The sequence below is a fragment of the Ochotona curzoniae genome, unplaced genomic scaffold, assembly GCF_017591425.1.
Source record: "Ochotona curzoniae isolate NIBS_2020 unplaced genomic scaffold, NIBS_Ocur_1.0 contig_3498, whole genome shotgun sequence".
Lineage (NCBI taxonomy): Eukaryota > Metazoa > Chordata > Mammalia > Lagomorpha > Ochotonidae > Ochotona > Ochotona curzoniae.
Window position 1 is genome coordinate 28,512,488 of NW_024465885.1, and position 18,232 is coordinate 28,530,719.

General features: G+C 36.4%; 1 protein-coding gene across 4 annotated transcripts in view; it reads left to right on the forward strand.

The window, feature by feature from the left end:
• The window catches only part of LOC121156755 (multidrug resistance-associated protein 1-like), a 76,528-nt gene that overhangs the window by 48,110 nt on the left and 10,186 nt on the right, over window positions 1-18,232 (forward strand). For all 4 annotated transcript variants that reach the window (XM_040980634.1, XM_040980635.1, XM_040980636.1 and 1 more), the window contains 7 exons: window positions 3,941-4,001; window positions 4,829-5,048; window positions 8,711-8,865; window positions 11,501-11,656; window positions 13,725-13,924; window positions 14,595-14,721; window positions 17,008-17,109. In XM_040980634.1, the coding sequence (XP_040836568.1) occupies window positions 3,941-4,001; window positions 4,829-5,048; window positions 8,711-8,865; window positions 11,501-11,656; window positions 13,725-13,924; window positions 14,595-14,721; window positions 17,008-17,109 (1,021 nt within the window). The remainder of the gene's footprint in view (window positions 1-3,940; window positions 4,002-4,828; window positions 5,049-8,710; window positions 8,866-11,500; window positions 11,657-13,724; window positions 13,925-14,594; window positions 14,722-17,007; window positions 17,110-18,232) is intronic.

Below are 18,232 nucleotides of genomic sequence, written 5' to 3' on the forward strand. Positions count from 1 at the left end.
GTTACCGGGAGTGCTCCACAATGGGATATGCTGAGGTAAAATAACATGAGTCTTGCTCAGACAGAGGTTTCCAAGGAAACTGGCTAACTTTTCATTAGGAGCAGAGCAGAACAAGAGTGAGGTTGGAATAATCCCTACAAATTCCTCACTTCTCAGTTCAAAAATTAGAGCTGTTTAGTGCCAATAGTTAAGTTTTCTAATAAGAATCAAAATATTTTGAAGTGCAACCACAACTTTTTGTCTAAATGGAGCTTATGCATATGCACTATTTCCTTAGAATTCTATTACCATGTTCCCTAAACGAAATGTGTTGGGCCTCTAAACGTTTATACAACTCCTTTGTGCTTTTCATGCCAGACATTGTCACTCTGATCCTGCCATATAGGCTCTACTTTTGTGCCTAAGTGCTCAGTTTTGTAATAGTGGCTTCAAAGTGTTAATTTTATAGGTTTGTACAAAAATATATAGTGACTGTTGTGACAGTTCTTTTTAAGAATTCCTGAAGAACAGACAAGACTCAATTTTAAAGCTTCTTTAGCAGCATGAAAATATGCCCATATAAACATCTCACATAAAACCTAGTTAGAATAAAGTGTCAAAAAGGCACTGCAATGCTTGTCTGAAAAAAAGAATAACACTTTCTTAGGAAAGCAATAGCTTCCTATATTGTATCTAATAAATCAGTGCTCTTTGTTAGTTATGTCTAATTAGGAAGCTTTAATTTCCTTTTAACAGTAGGATTTCATAGCATTTTATGTCCAGCTACATTAAGGATTAATTTTTTTGGCTTGACACCAGTGCTAAATTTGCTTATCCAAACAGATGCCATGCCAAAAGAGTTGAAAGATGATGACAGCAATTAACCCAAATCATACGCCAGGAACTAGTCCAATGAAAGTGTCTGTTAAATGGTGTGTCTTCTCCTGATGCTGGGGCTAACCCGACAAAGGGCATGTTCCGCAGTCTCCCACAGATTCTTTAACATCACTGCCAGAGTCAGGTGTATTTGTTGTTCTGAGAGACAAAATGGAAAACAGAGAAAGAGCAAGTTCTCAAGATCTTCCGAGGATGGCATACATTAGTTCCATGTTGTCTAGGGGGCTGGCTGACAACAGATATATCAATCACTATGCAAATTTATTACAGGTTTCAGAGATCTGTGTAAAGCACGATTAGTACAGAAGCAGTTAAAATATGTTAAAAACACATTTAGACAAATTTATACATTAGATAAAGCACATACATGATAGAGCAGCATAGATTATACTGCTACAATACAGCAACGTTATAGAATAATTGATCCCCTTTATCTGTAAAGCTGTACTGTGAAAAATAATTAAAAAAAGAAGAAGATTTGATTATATATGGAGCCTTCAAAAAGTTCATAGAAAGTATATATTAAAGAAAAAAGCAGTCTATGCATTTCAGAATTTTTCTATGCCACAATAAACATCATTTTATTCATTTTCTATGAACTTTATGATGATATCTTATGTATACTGAGTTGCAAAATTATGTATACATTTAAGAAAAATCGTCAGTTATAGCTCAACATTTATACTACAACACTGCATACATGCCAAGAAAAGAAAACAACAGCATACATCAGTGTGTTAGCACATATAGCCTACAATATAGGCTTGTGAATTGCTTTTTTTCTCTTCTCTTCTCTTCTTGTTCTTAAGACTTATTTAATTTGAAAGACAGATCATTACAGAGAAAGAAGGAAACATAAGTGGTCTTCCATCCTCTGGTTTACTCTCTAAATGGCAGCAGTGGCCAGAGCTGAGCTGACTCAAAGCTGGGAGCCAGAAGTTTTCTGTGGGACTCCCATTGGGGCCTGGGGTCCCAAGGCCTTTGTCATTATCTGCTGCTTTTCTAGGGCATAAGCAGAGAGTTGGATCAGAAGTGGAACTAGTAGGACGTGAACTGGTGCACATACGGAATGCCAGTGCCACATGGTAGAGGATTAATATGCAGTGCCACCGTGCGAGCCCTACTCTGACAACTTTTTTTTTTTAAGATTTATTTATTCTTACTGGAAAGGAAGATTTGCAGCAAGAAAAAGAGACACAGGGTAAGATTTTCCATCCACTGGTTGACTTCTTGAGTGGCTGTGGCCAGAGCTGAGCCAATCTGAAGACAGAAGTCGGGAGCTTCTTCCAGGTCTCCCTCATGAGGACAGGGTCCCTTTTGCTCTCCCGGGCCACAAGCAGGGAGCTATACGGGAAGTGGAGCAGCCAGGACACAAATAAGAGCTCACATTGGATTCTGGCCTATGCAAGGAAAGGATTTAATCACTGAGCCATTTCCCTAGGCCCTCACTTCATTTTTTTTTTATTCTCTGCCTTCTTTCCTCCTTTTTTTCCCCTCTTGTTCATGCTGATACGTGTTTTATAATTATTTCCCTGAAAATAAATACAGAGATATTTAGAAGATTGCGTTGGCAGTTAGTGATTCATTAGAAATATGCTGTGACTGAAATGGAAAAAGGTGTTTTTACTTCTTTGCACAAAGAAGAAAACTAACAGGTTCAGCTTTTTGGAAAGCAAAGAGAAAAACTAGATGAAAATTAAAGTTTTTCATATGAAATTAGAATTCAGGGAAAAGTTTCAGAGTAGACACACTAGGTTAATTGTGACATGCAAAGGATTTTAATGAAACAATGAGTGTGGATTGCATTGCACAGGGGCACACAAAGGTGACAAAACAAATAATGGCTAGATTTAATTTTGAGGACATGTGCTTTTAAGAAAGCAGAAAGAGTAACCTAACAGAAATCAATACAGGATAATACAAGAGCAAAGGAAATACAAAATTTGGTGACATATAAGAAGGGGAAAGTGCTTCAAGCAAGAATGGACTCAACAAGGTCAAATGCCTTAAGGACGTTAAGTGAAGGAATTTTCAGAGTATCCAGTGGACATATCAGCAAGAGTTTATTTGTGTCCTTTCTGAAAATAGTTTTGCCAGATGCTGGAAAGTTTGGGAAGGAAAAGGTGGTTTGAAGGGAAAAAACTTCACTACGAAAAAACAACAGTCGCTGGCAGGTGGGCAGGAAGACTTGCATAGAGTTGACAGTATGGTTATTTTTATGGTGATGGTATTGGTTATGATGAGAAGATTGTGCTTTTCCCCATGGGTTCATGGGAGGGAGTCAGTTTATAAAGGAAATAGAGATTGTAGGATTACCAGCAGCAGAGGGATTTCCTAAAATGTGGAACAGGCAATGCTAAAGTAAGAAACATCCTTGGTAAACCAGGACCACCAATCATGTAAGCGAACAAAGATGACAGAAAGTTGGATTTGGGCTTAGGGAATCTAGTTGGAATAACATGAGCTGGGAGTTAGTGGATTTAAAACTGAGCTACAATATCAGTTATGACCAAAGTTTCAAATATGAAGTCTTGAGGGTGCACAGGTGGTTGGTTCCTGGTGATAACACTGATGATTGTAGGTCATGAGCGTACTTCGCCAAAGCTGAATGCAGATAAACTGCCATGGGTATGTGGAGATCATGAAGTCAGAGGAATTTGAGTTTCACATAGTTGTCTGTGTAAGCTATGGCATTATCCAGGATCATAGCAGAATGAGGTAGAAAAGCAGAGTTTGAATATGATTTATTGATATACCAGGAAACAAGTACAGTATGATATAGTTTCATGGAATTACTTAAATGATCCTCCAACCTGCCTTGACCCTGATGGACAGTCATTAATAAGAAACAGAAAAATCAGATTATAATGTCCTGACTTTAAATTATTTGATAGCTAGTTTCTTTTTGATAATACTCAAGGAGTAACATTCTCAATTGAGCAAATTAGGTTTTTGTTAAGGTAAGGAAGTAGAAGTCACAGTAAAATTCTTGGGACCGTATAACTTTAAAAAAATATTTGGTTCATTTAAAATCTAAAATACAAATGTTGTATTGCTTTATAAGACCCTCATTGGATCAAAGGAAACAGTTCTCAGTGAAAAAAGAAAAGATCCCTGTTGGCGGTGTAAGTATCACAAGAATTAATGTTGCTTGTTATTAATCATTGAAATATAAAATATTACATTATTGATATGTCATATGGATTTTTTAATTTGAAGGAAGTTACTATAAAAAGTTTGAAAATTAAATTGCTGCATATCTTATCTCTATATAATTAGTGATTGCTACTTACATAAATTTTTACTTCTTTGAAGTGCTTAGAGTAATGCTTGATATTTTACAGACACTTGTAAGGAGGCTCCTATTATTATTTTTTAAGATGTATTTATTTTTATTGGAAAGGCAGATATACAGAGAGGAGGAGAGACAGAGAGGAACATCTTCTGTCCAATGATTCACTCCTCAAGCAGTCACAACGGCTGGAGCTGAGCCAATCCAATGCCAGGAGCCAGGAGTTCTTCCTGGTCTCCCATGGGGGTGCAGGGTCCCAAGCCTTTGGGCTGTCCCCGACTGTTTTCCCAGGCGACAAGCAGGGAGCTGGATGGGAAGTGGAGAGCTGGGATTAGAATTGGCACCCACATGGGATCCCGGCGTGTTCAAGGCGAGGAATTTAACCACTATGCTATTGCGCCGGGCCCATTATTATTTCAGGCTATAAATGAGTAAATTGAGGCCAAGAGGAGTTAGTATTTTGACCAAGAACACAAGAATTAGGAAATGTCGGAGTACTATTTAAATTTAATCTGTTTTATTTTAAAGTATAGCTTTAAAATTCAGTGGTACACTTTTTGTATAAATGGTGCTAATCAGGAATGAATCTTATTCAAAAATGGCATGTCACATTATAGTATTTCTTAGCGCTTCTAATGCTTGTACCAATTGTACCTTTAGGTGAAGCTTTCCATCATTCTCAAGTACCTGCAAGCCTTTGGCTGGCTCTGGGTATGGCTGATCGTGGTCATTCTCTTGGGAAAGCATCTGATGGGCATTGGACAGAATCTATGGCTTAGTGCCTGGGCAAAGGAAGCAAAGCACATGAAGGAGGCTACAGAATGGAAGAAAATTAGAAGCAAAAACCTCAATATCTATGGAGTCTTGGGATTGATACAAGGTAAAAAAAAATCTAGCTGCTTTTTAATTTCTTTTTCTGATATCACTGATTCAGACATAAGCATATGCATCATGATATTTCAAATAAATCATGCCTTTTTTTTTACAGAAACAAACAGAAGTTTTCCGTTCATTTTTGTGTTTCTTATTTAATCTGAAGATGGGAGTAAAAGGCTCTTTAGCATTAGATCAGAGAGATTGGGATTTCTGTGTTAACTGTCATAGATGTTGTCCTTCCATCCATATGCCTGTGCGAGGAAGATGTGTCATATGTTGGCTTTTCAAATATTTGAGAATAATTCAAATGTGTATATTTTCCATTTATTATATTTAGGAGAATAACCCAGTAGTTAATGTTAGTGTCAGCTATTGGTAATTTACAGATGTTTTAATTTAATCGTGATAGCACTGGGCAGGCTACTTACTGTTCCCTAATAGAATGGAACGTAGTTGTCTCTGTACTGCAGCAGCTCAGGTCTGATACTTTCGGGGACAGAAGGAGGTAATGTGGGTTACAATTTCAACAAAGGAGTCATGAGGCCACAATCTGTTTTCTACTGTGGATTTAAACGCAGTGCCACTCTCCCATCCTAAGGGCTGCCAATCTGCAGAGGTGGCAGAAGTCGTGGTATTTTGTGTGTATCTGTTCCTGGCAAGATGACACCCTGTCTGGCCAGGGAGCTGGGGGAGAAGCCCTGTGCTTTGTTCCTCTCTCTTTTTCTCTCTTTGTCTGCTAAATTTCAGATTCCAATTTTGCCTCAATCTCCTTTACTGTCCTGCTGCATTCCTGTGACTGGGGTGAGTGAACAATCTACTCAATTTACCTCTTTATCTTATAAGCAGCATGCTTTCATGTTGATTTCAAAGACCTACTATGACTAATACAGAAGGTCAATATACAATTAAAAGTATGGGATTGAGCTTTCCATACGTATTTTATGACAACAATGTTTTTGCTTTGTTTTCAAAAAAGAAGGATGGAAGGAGAGATGGAAGGAAAGAAGGGAAGGGTGAAGGGAGGGAGGAACAACAGCTTTCTGGCATATGTGACTGCAGAGAAGAAAGGTCCCTGATTGTGAGTTTGGAGAAGCCTCAACATACACATATGGATCCCAGTATGTTAACAGCCAGGGTCGGACCCACCCTTCCGCTGAAGCTGAGCCTGCAACAAACCCTTCCATTCAAGGACACAGACATGTTGGGAGTAATTAATGTAACCAATAGCTGAAAAAATCCACATAAAGTATATTAATTAATTAAGTCACCTTGCCTCAGATGCTTAAACTGATGATGAATTCACTTCATCAAGCTAACAGTTTTGAGTCAACTAATGGAGCAAAGGAACCCAGAAGTCAAGAAATCATATATGGAATAGAAGATAAGCTTGACATAGTTCAATTAATATTTTCAGAGATTCAATATATTACATCCATAAATTAGGCAGAGAACAAGACAATGTGAGGGATTTAGAAGGATGTCACAAGAACATAAATTGAAGGAATTATTCCAAAGGTACATCAAAAACAGACACGAAAAATGAAAGATTAGAAGAAAAAGTAAAAATTTAGGGAGTTCAAGTCTCATGTTAAAAAAGTTTCAATAAGTGTGTAAGAAAATTATAAAGAACAAACCATGTTAAAATAGTAACTGTAATGAAACACAAATGCCTATTCCAAAAGATATTATAATTTAGAGTAATAAGAAGGGATTTTAAGAAAGCATTTTGAATTGCAAGGAGGAGAAAGATAAATAGGATCAGGGAACTAGCAGAATAGTATATTTAAAAAAAAAAAAAAGATTTGCCAGCTACTAAAGTGATTGGGAATAAGCTAAGGGTCCAATGCACAGAAAGCTGGTGATGTGGAAACCAGTAATACATGCATTATAAATGTACTAAACTTCATGAATATTATGAAAGAGAAAAAGAGAAATGTGGGGAAAGAAGGGATAATAATAATTGAAGATATTTAACACTGAGAAATCAGTAAATAGAAGTAGGTGATATTATTTACAAACATAAGATAGGTAAGAGAATGTAAGGTGATAAGGGTTACTATTTAAATAGTAACAAAATATGTCTTTTTCCAACAATTTCTGGAGAGTTGTTTTTGAACTTATCCTTTACTTGTCATATTTTTACAAATAATACTCTCAGGATGAATAAAGAACTGTTTTCTAATTTCTTCCACTGAAGTTACAGAAAAATTTATGGGCACACACATATACATATGTATCCTACAGTTAATGGAAAAATTTCAAGGATTCTTTTACTTATGTGTAAGGTATGACATCATAAATTCCAATTATAAAAGCCCAAGATGTAGAATTAAATTTGAAAATGAATTATATACTAAACACAACCCGAGTTTTCTAACCTATTTTTTTTTACAAATCAGATTGTAAAAAAAAGTAAAATGTTTTATGTGTCTTTGAATATATAAATCTATATTTATAGGAATATAGGGACCAGTGTCATAGAATAATAGGCAAAAGCTGCTACTTTTGCCACTAGCATCCCCCATGGGTGCTGATTCAAGTCCTAGCTCCTCTACTTCCCATCTAACTACAAGGTAATGTGCATAGGAAAGCAGCCACCCATGTGAGAGACCTGGAAGAAGTTCCCAGCTCCTGGCTTCAGACTGGTTCAGCTCCACCCATTGTAGCCACTGGGGAGTAAATAATGAATGAAAAACTTCCCTCATTTTCTCTCTCTCTTTCTCTCTCTCTCTCTGCAACTCTGCCTTTCAAATAAGTCAATCTTTAAAATGTATATAAATATAAAAATGCACATATAGCCTGCCACCAATCAAATCTCAGAAGTACATGCATCAAAACACCAAAAACAGTTTTCTTAATTCATATCACATGTTCCCCATTAGGTCAGGAAAGGAACTCTGCCAACCCTAGGATCTCAAGTGGTAGGAGAAATCAAGCCAACATTTAAACGTTGGCAGAGATTACACAAAGAGAATAGCAGCTGGAGCAAACGTGACATCAGCTCGGATCTGGAAATGTCTTGTGTCATATCTCGGTTCATTTTCCAGAATCCAACCATAAGTCACAAAGGGGTCAGCAGGTGCAACTTCATTGTGAAGTGTGAATCTGAAAAAACTGAACTGTTTAACAATAATGCTAGCCACCACACTGTCCCTCCAAACATCATGAGAATAATGGATCCTGAAAGTCTGTAAGTCAGGTTGACTGCTTATAGCTATGCATTTCTCTAAAATAGACAACTGTGAAAAGAAAAATACTGTGAGCTGGCAACCTGATAAACCAACAGAAAAAAAATATATATATATATATATATTTATACATACCTTTTTGGGCATTGGTCCACAATTACACACACTTTTAGTTTTGGGATTTCTTTTTCTTTCTTTCTTTCTTTCTTTCTTTCTTTCTTTCTTTCTTTCTTTCTTTCTTTCTTTCTTTCTTTCTTTCTTTCTTCCTTCCTTCCTTCCTTCCTTCCTTCCTTCCTTCCTTCCTTCCTTTTCTCTCTTTCTATGTCTTTTTTTGTTTCTTCTACTTTTTTTTTAAATGTATGGTACAATTCCATAGGTTGTCAGGTTTTAAATTTTAAAATGCTGTTGCAAGTTTTAAGAATAAAGCACAACATTTCATTAAGCTGCTACTCTGACCCTGGAAGTAATTCATGTTTAGGTCTTTTTGTCTGCTCTGGAGCCTACGTTCTCAGCAAAGGATCCTTGGCTGCCTCAAGAACCTTGTATTCTCAGCTGCTGAATAATGTGCTGCATCTCCCACTCCAGTTTTTTGAAACCAACCCCATAGGCCAGATCATTAGTCGATTCACCAAGGTAAGTGGTGTGTTACGTTTGTGAGTATAGACTGGACTGAAATTATGTTTTTGCAATTGTTAAGGGTCGAAAGAAGGGAAGAGAGAGGTTGAGATAGGAAGAATGATAGGCAAGAATGCTTAAATTCTTACAATTGTGCATATGAAATACATGAGATTTGGTTCTTTTATATTAATTTTTTAAAGCCACATATAAAAGTCGTGACCCACATTTATCTATAATCCCACTTATAAAAATGTCAGTCAAGAAAGGTGAATTTGTGTTTAGTACAAATATTCTCAAACTTATTTATAAGTCTTTGATATTTGCAATTTTATTTATAATATCATCATATCTTACACATATAGCTGCAAGAATCCTTGAAAATTTCTCAGAGAACGTAAGTACATAGATTTTGCAGTCTGCAATTTATACATTTAGGAATCACTGAATTAGACCAAGAAGTAAAAAAATAATTCAAAGTCCATATGAAGACATCCAGACTCTGGAAATGTTTTTTCTTAAGTTTTCAGTGTTTCTGCTCCCCCAAAGGGATTTCCTCATGGCGTCGGGTTTGCAATATCAAAAATAGAGATACAATACAACAGGTTGTTTTGAATTGTCAGTCGCCATCATAAAAGAAAACTGTTATCATTATAATTTATGTGACACAAAAAAGCCAAAAGAGGACTCTAAAGTGTCATCAATATAAAGTTGTTATGTACTCATATCCTTCTCATGAAAAGTTTTTAAAATTTAATTTGTTATATAAAAGCAAGTTAAAATGTATGAAAATGAATCTAAAAAGGTAAATTTATTTTGTGAAAAAAAATTTTGAAATTCATGCATAATTGTATCATAATTCACATTTCCACAAGTTTTTGGAAGTCCTCTAATAAACTTATAGCATATTTCAATTTGCAGTAGGAATATTTCAAGTGCTCAACAATCATATATTTCTGTAATACAATTTTTATATGTAATATTATTTCTCAATAATCATATATCTCTATTGCCTTCTATATTACGTAGCACAAGCACGCAATATCAAGATATGTTAATACATATATGTATCTATATATAAAAAATAAACTTGAAGTGTATGAAAGAAAGTGAAGATAAGGCATGAATATGTCATAATAAAATCTCGCTGGGATATTAAGCCTTCTTAATTTTACCAATGTGGACATGGTTTTTAAAACTCATAGAATAGCTTAATTTCCAGCATCCAGTGAGCATTTCCTACTGGGACCTTATATTTTTATACAGTGACATTTCAAATGGCTGATCTTGGGAAAATGGAAATGTTAGAAAACAAATTGTAAACAGAAAGTTACATATGAATAAGAGACTGTTATTTAGTATATTATTTAGTAAACCAAATATCAAAGGAAAAGCAAAACAGAGTTAATAAAATTCTATCTGTACTCTGTATCCATTTTGTTCTGCACCTAGTAATTATTCTCCTATTCCTTGGAATCCCTTTGGTCAGACCTTGTAACACAACTAGATCTGATTGCCTCTTTTGATCATCTTTTGCCTCTTTTCTGCTTCATCTTTCAGTTTCTGATTTTGTAAGGAAAAATTATGTAATTTTTCTTTATGGGTATGATCTGGCTCCCCAAGAAGGATACTGGGCACATACTTAAGGGATAACAATGACCTGGAAGCTTTTGATACATTTTTCAATTATTTGGTTTTTGATATAATTTAGTTGGCATTGGGCTCTCCCTTCCCCTTCCCCCAAGCTTCTTCTACTTCCCTCTATACATCCCTCCAAGTTCACAATCGTTGTCTTTCGTGAATTTTTCCAAATCCATCACCCTGCCACTGGAGTGTCTCCCAACCATGTAAGAGACTGTCAGTCAGTTTGTTGTGGGTTCATTCTTGTATCCTGGAGCCCTAATGTAGGTACAATTAGGATTAGATCTTCATTTTATGGGGGCAGTACCATAGAAGTAGCCCAGTGCATCACACACTGGATTTGAAAACTCCACCTACTAGAATCTAAGGTTTTGCATTTACTTTGTTTTTTTACAGACATCTTTGTATAATTAGTTGCTATATAGTTATCATTGGAAAATACAAATTACATGTTCATAGACGATCACTTTATTATTATGAGAGCCTCTTGTTACAATTGACTATAGCAGAAAAATAAATAGCAAAGAGAAAAGGCTGTGTAGTTAGACTTACTAATCATAAAAGTGTCACACATAAGTAAACATTTCCCACTTTTCTGGGAACTATTATCGTTTGGGCTTGTGTGGTGGCTCAGTTGGCTAATCCTTCAGCTCCTGGTGCCGGGATTTTGTATGCGCACCAACTTGTGTCCTGGCTTACTCCATGTCCTGTCCAGCTCCCTGCTTATGGTCTGGGAAACCAGTCCAGAAGATCCCAAGTCCCTGCATTCATTTGGGAAACCTGAAGGAATTTCTAGGCTCCTGGCTTCCGATCAGCTCAGCTCCAGTCATTGCAGCCATTTGGGAAGTGAACTAGCAAATGAAAGATCTTTCATTCTCTCTGCAAATCTTCCTTTCCAATAAAACTAAATAATTTTTTAACTTCCTTTTTCGGTGAATGATATGTTTCTTTTTCACTGATCCTAAACTATGATGATTTTAGGAACTAAGTGACTTGCTATCATCTTTTTCAGGATATATTTATAATTGATGTGCGTTTCCATTACTACTTACGGACCTGGTTGGACTGTACATTGGATGTGATTGGAACAGTCTTGGTCATTGTCGGAGCCTTGCCACTCTTCATAGTGGCTGTTATTCCAATAATCATCTTCTATTTCACCATACAAGTAAGTTATTGGATTTTTGTTTGTATTAATATCTGATATGCCCATCATCAAATGTAGTGTTGGAATGCATTTTTATTCATACTGAAGGCTAGTCTGCTAATGCCACAAATGTTAATCACTTTCTCATTGATTTATCTATGTTGTCATTATTGTTTCTACTACATATATATTCTTTATTTTCTCCTATTATTTGTGTATTGTTTTTTTCTTTACGACCTCGATCTTATTCCATATTTTTCTGTGAAATTTGCTCTACCAAAATAATACAGAGACCTGATTTACCCATGTTTTGGACTATTATATTGCTAGCATAGGAAATAGTAGTAAGCTATTTTTTGGAGAACACAGACACCTGCTTAATCAACAAACTATAAGTTCTCTGGGAGCAGAGACTCTCATATTTAACATCCATTGGAATAAAAGGATGATATTAACCATCAATTATGTCTGATTTTAAACAAAAGTTGCAAGTGAAATTTTATGTGATGGTCCGAGAGTTGATAAATTATTGATCTAGATCAAAATTTCTTTTTTAAAAATACTGAATTTAACCCTCCCCCCATGGTGGATTCCTCTACCTTATTGTGTAGCCACAGTTCAAGTTCAGTTGAGGGTTAGGGGAGGGGTACAGGGAATCCCAGTACCTATAAAACTGTGTCATGTAATACAATGTAATTAATTTAAAAAAAAAAAGACTTAGCAAGACACATGTTTAATATAATGATTTTAAATTGAAAAAAAAAATACTGAATTTATTCAAATCAGACCAACAGAGAGAGACAAAAACAAACAGCTCAATCGAGGCCTCTTATGTGGGTGGCAGGGACCAGAATACTTAGACCATCAGCTAAGTACTTTCTGTTAAGGGTATGCCTTAACAGAAAACTGGTTCACTCGCCAAAGTGACCACAATGGCTAGAGCTGAGCTGATAAAAGCCAGGAGCCTAAGAACCCCTCTCAAGTCTCCTACGCCGGTATAGGGTTCTGAGACTTCGGGCCATTGTCTACAGCTTTTTCAGGCCATAATCAGGGAGCTGAACGGGAAGTGAAGTTAACTCCAACAAGATTTTACATAAAATTCCATATCTGAATATTTTTGGCATGCAAGATTGAGTGACATCTGAGTTTTATTTGCTGTTGAGGACAGTGTTCTGGGGCTGATTAATGATGACCTGGTAACCTGGGCAGTGTTCCTTTCCAGCTCTCCACAGACCATACACATCCCAGTTAACATACAGTTGTGGCCAAGTGAGTAGCCAGTTTGTCATTGTGGTTGTGCTTGTCTTATTTGAAGAGAAAAAGAAAGATTTATGTAATTATATTTGAGTGTAAAACTATTATTGTTTGTACTCTTGCTGAGCTTCCCCCCTGTTATAGGTTATCCGATTGGTCCTAGCTTCAGTCACTGACACAGAGCTTTTTCCCTGGCACATGCATGGTTGTGATCATTTGAGAATGTTGTCTAAGTGGTTTGTTGCCCCCATTACATTCCACATGTGTTCTGTAGAATTAGGGCTTTTCAGTTTTATGAGAAGGTATTTGTTCCCTGAGGCTCTAGTAACACAGTGCTATAAACTGGGTGGCTTCAACAACAGGAATTTGTTCTCTTGTTTCAATTGTGGCAAGCAAGTTCAAGATTAATATGTTGGCAGGGCTTATTATTCTAGAAACTGTGAGGGAGACTATTTCCTACTTCCTCCTTGCTTCCTCCTTGCTTCTTGTGCTTCTCCCCATGCTCTGATATTTTCCTTGACTTGGTGACAGGGCTCTCTAATTTCTGTCACCATCTTCACAAGACATCCTCCCTGTGTCTGTGACTTTTCCTCTCTCTCCTGTAAGGACATCTACTAGTCCATTTAGGCTCTACCCAAATCTCATCTGGAGATATTTAATTTATACTTATAATTATCCTGCTTCCACATACAGCCGTGTTCACAGATACTGAAGGTTGGGACATGGCTGTAGAAGGCCAATCTTTAATTCATTGTACAAGACCCCTACAGTCTCAAAACCATGGAGTTCTTCTCCACCACATCTCTCCAATTGGATCTTTGTGTCTCCTGAATAGAGATACTATGTGGCAAGTTCACGACAAATTCGAAGACTGGCAGGAGCATCCCGCTCACCTGTCATTTCCCACTTTGGTGAGACCTTGGCAGGCGTGTCTACCATCAGAGCATTCGGACATGAGCAGAGATTCATCCAGCAAAACAAAGAGGTGGTGAATGAGAATCTGGTCTGTTTCTACAATAGCATAATTGCAAACAGGTAAATCATATCAATACCTCTATACGTGGAAGCCTTAAATGTTTTCTCACATTTAATATACTTATAAGTTAAGCACATGTATTTATAGTCACACAAAGGCTTTTATTTAGCTTCACATGGTGAATGAAAACAAAGGTCCAATTTTTTTTAAGAATATGCAGGGTGCTACTAGAACTGCTAATGATACAATAAGTCTAGTATTTTATATTGTAGACTATATCTACATATAACATTTTAAATTTTGAAGCTATAATTCACATGATGAAGAAAAAAAACCAAAATACTAGGAGACAGTTTAAAACATTTTAGTATTTAGAGACTATATAATATAAAAAGCATTTGAAATATAGAAAGTAAATTCATTATTGTTTACTCAGTAAAATTTTGAAAATGCCTTTGCTCATTTTGACCAGCATTCTTATCTCTTGCTTTGTCATTCTGATTAAGTTTTAAAGCAAAGAACTGCACAAGTAAGGTATATTTTTGGCAGAGGAATCTGTTGAGCTGTCATTGTGACAGTGTGCTGTTTTTAACTGAATTGCAGGTGAGCTGTGGCAGGAGGAAAAAGCAACAATCGATGTACACTTTTGATTTCCCAGAGGCAAACTGGCACTAGGTGCATTCAGCTTTCTTTTCCTTGCTCCCTCAGAATATGTTTTACATATTGCAGGTGGTTGGCTGTTAGGCTTGAATTCATTGGAAATTTAATGGTGTTCTTTGCTGCATTGCTTGCTATGCTGGCTGACAATTCCATAGATTCAGCAATAGTTGGTTTATCTATCTCCTATGCCCTAAATGTAAGTAATAATGATTTTTCTGGTATATGGTATGTTTACAATCCAATTAATTAAGCTCTCTTCTCCTTTGCCTGTCTGAAATATAGATTCTATTAGCTAAGTAATGGGAGACAGATTTGGATTGCTCTGGAGGCTCATTTCTTTCTCTCTTTTGGTGACAGAAGCAAACTGGCTCAGCAGGTTTTAAGTTAGCTCACAAGCAAAGGCCAGATACCCAAGGCTGGGCTTAGGGAGGGCCAGAAGCATCTGCTATTACACAATTACGCAGCAGTTACCTGCTCCCCTGTGGTTGTTATAGATTTATAGAGTGTTGAAAAGATAAGACCTGCTCCCCAAGGACTGGGAATTCAGTTTGCCCTGTGTAACAGAGATAATGGAAACTATTTAGAACATGTATATGCTGTTTCTTCTCTGAATATCAATTTTCCCCCAATAAGCCCTATTTTGTTTTACACCATGAAGCACTACTTCAATGAAAGGTTTTGTGTACCTTTGCTAAATGGCAAATATTACTTAAACCACTAGATGCAATTAAATATTATTTAAGTCTAAATGATATGAGTACATATCCTCAGTTTTGTATTCATAACTTCAGAGGTCAGTTGCACTTTAGAACTCAGAACTTAGACTCTAGAAGGGCAAGATAGTACACGTACCTAAGGGCTGGAGTAGTACCAAAAGACCAATTGTTATGGCTAGGCTGGTGAAATATGTGAATACAAATCATAGGTGAGCTAAATAAACACTTTTAAATGTCCCCACATCTGTTTAAGCTGGGTACATTGTCAAATTGAGTTGCAGTGAACTCAAGAAAAAAACTAGTTCAAAGATTTTTCAATTTTTCTTTTAATGAACATGCAATACTTGGACATGTTTAAGTCATGTGGAGATTTTACACATACATAGCATGAACTTGTCACATCAGAGTAATTAGTTTCTATTTCCTTAGTATTTCTTTATATCTGGAGTCTTAAATTGTCTCCCTTCTACTTTATCAATAAATATATTATAGAGTATAGAATATGAAATAATGGGAACAAAAGGGACAGAAAGGATCACAAAGGAAAGGAAGGGAAGGGGAAGAGAGAGAGGAGAGGAGAGGAAAGGAAAGGAGAGGCAAGGCGAGGCGAGGCAGGGCGGGGCAAGGTAAGGCAAGGTAAGGCAAGGCAAGGTTATTGTTAGCTGTAATCACTACGCTGTGTTGTAGAATACCAAAGCTTATTCCTTTATATCCTACTATGTTTTCTAGTGTCCATTATACAAGATCCCTTATGCCTGCCACCACCCCATTCTCAACATGTCATAATCTGGATTCTACATTCAGACCTGTATTTCTAAGCTTCCACCCAGGAGAGAAAGCATAAAGCATGTACAAAACACCCCTAACTTATAATTAAAAATTGCATAAATTATTTGAATAGACATTTCTCAAAAAAAGATGCAAATGGTTGAAAAATATGAAAAAATCGCAAATCAAAACAGCCGTGAGATATGATCTTCACATGGTCACAACAGCTATTATTAAAAACAAAACAAAAGAAATACTGATAAGGCTGTGCCTAAGAGGAACTCCTATACACTATCAAACTTTTTAACCTTCAATATTGAGTTTAATCTTGAATCATTGAAGATTCTGTATTGGGAGATAGAATGAGAAGTTTAAAAGAACTGGAGTTTAAAAGAGCATGACAGAGAACTGTGAATGGCCAGAAAGCTAGAAGAATCTTGCTTATGAAGAAAAGCGATGAAGAAGCACCAAGTGTTTCTTGCACTGGTTTTTTTTTTTTTTTTTGCCTTACTAAGATTGTACATTTCTTTACATCTATACCATTCATCTTAGAATTCTTCATTCTTTACATCAAGTATGTAAAAAAAATGGAATCAAAAGAAATTTCTGATGCAAAAAAATTTTTAGTGTATGTGATATTTATTCATAACACAAGGTTTTTCATGAACTTCTTGATAAGCTTCTGTGTGCAAGGATCTCAATTTTCACCTACAGTAATTTAACTTTCTGCCATATTCTTCTATTGTTCATGATACAGATGAGTTTAATATAATTAAAGATATGCAGGAGTGAATGTGTACATAGGCTTACTTCTATATTTGTTAAATAATCAAGAGATAATTGCTTCTCGGCCCTTTGGCTAAGATCATGTGTAAATAATTAAGAGATAAAGAATACAAAAATTCTGAAAAATAAAGCTTTCTAAAAAATACAGTTTATGTTATGTAAAAGCCAACTAACATGCATTAAATTTTTGTTTTTTCTCCCATTGTCTCCAGATTACTCACTCACTGAACTTTTGGGTAAGAAAAGCATGTGAAATCGAAACCAATGCAGTCTCCATTGAAAGAGTTTGTGAATACGCAAACATCGAGAAAGAGGTAAGAAGTGAGCCTTAAACTGACACAAAAATAATGTTTGGACAAAACTTCCATTTCCAAATTCATGTTTTTATTAGTCAGAATGTCAATGAAACAAAAAAACAAAATGACTGTAAAATGCACAAGAACTTTATATACCATTAAAATGGAAGCAGAATCGCGGCTAAATTATATTGGGACATTCCATAAATGATTTGTCCTTTGCTGCTATAAGATATACGCCTTAAGAACATGTTAGTGATCATTTACATTGAAAAAAGTATAATAGAGTCATCTTAAAATTACCTAGAGTCTGCACAGTTTTAAAATTCATTGACATTTCCATGCATGAGAAGGAGGAAACTTCCTAACTGTAATTTATGAGGATAAAGAATTACACTACTTAGTAGTGCAGTATTTGAAGGTATTCTATAATTTACTCATCTGGGCTACTTCTACATACAAGTTCTGTTCATGAATAGGACAGATTACAAAGGTGAGTTGAATTTTAACGTACTTTTGAAGATTTATTTTTCTTGTTTGAAAGACAGAGTTACAAACTGAGAAAGAGAGAGACAGAGAGAAAGAGATGTCTTGGTTCACTCTCCAAATGGTGCAGTGATCAGAGCGGGGCTGATCTGGGAGCCAGGAGCTTGTTCTGGGTCTCCCAGGTAGGTGCAGGAGCCCAAGGACTTGAGCTTTCCTCTGCTGCTTCCCAGGCCTTTAACAGGGAACTAGATTAGAAATGGAGCAACTGGGACTCAAATCAGCATCCATATGGGATGCCAACACTGCAAGCAGGAAATGAGTGTGCGATGCCTCACACTTTTGTGTCTTTTTAAACCCGTGCCTGAAGATATCTTTCCCCTTTTGCTCCTCTTTCCTCCAGAGGAAGTCATGTCCCTCTTCTACACAAAATAAGTACCAATATTTTGCATAGTTGTTAAGAAACTGAAGCAGTGCATTGCATCCTGAAAGGCAAGTCCTGGTTGCACTCCCTAGTCTAGCTTACTGATAATGTGCACCCTTGGAAGCAGCAGGCTCAAGCGTTTGGGTTCCTGCCAAGCATGTGGGAGCCACTCGGTCCTGCAGGTAGTAACAGGCATTTGAAGAGTGAATGCACACACGAGAGGGTTTCTCTCTC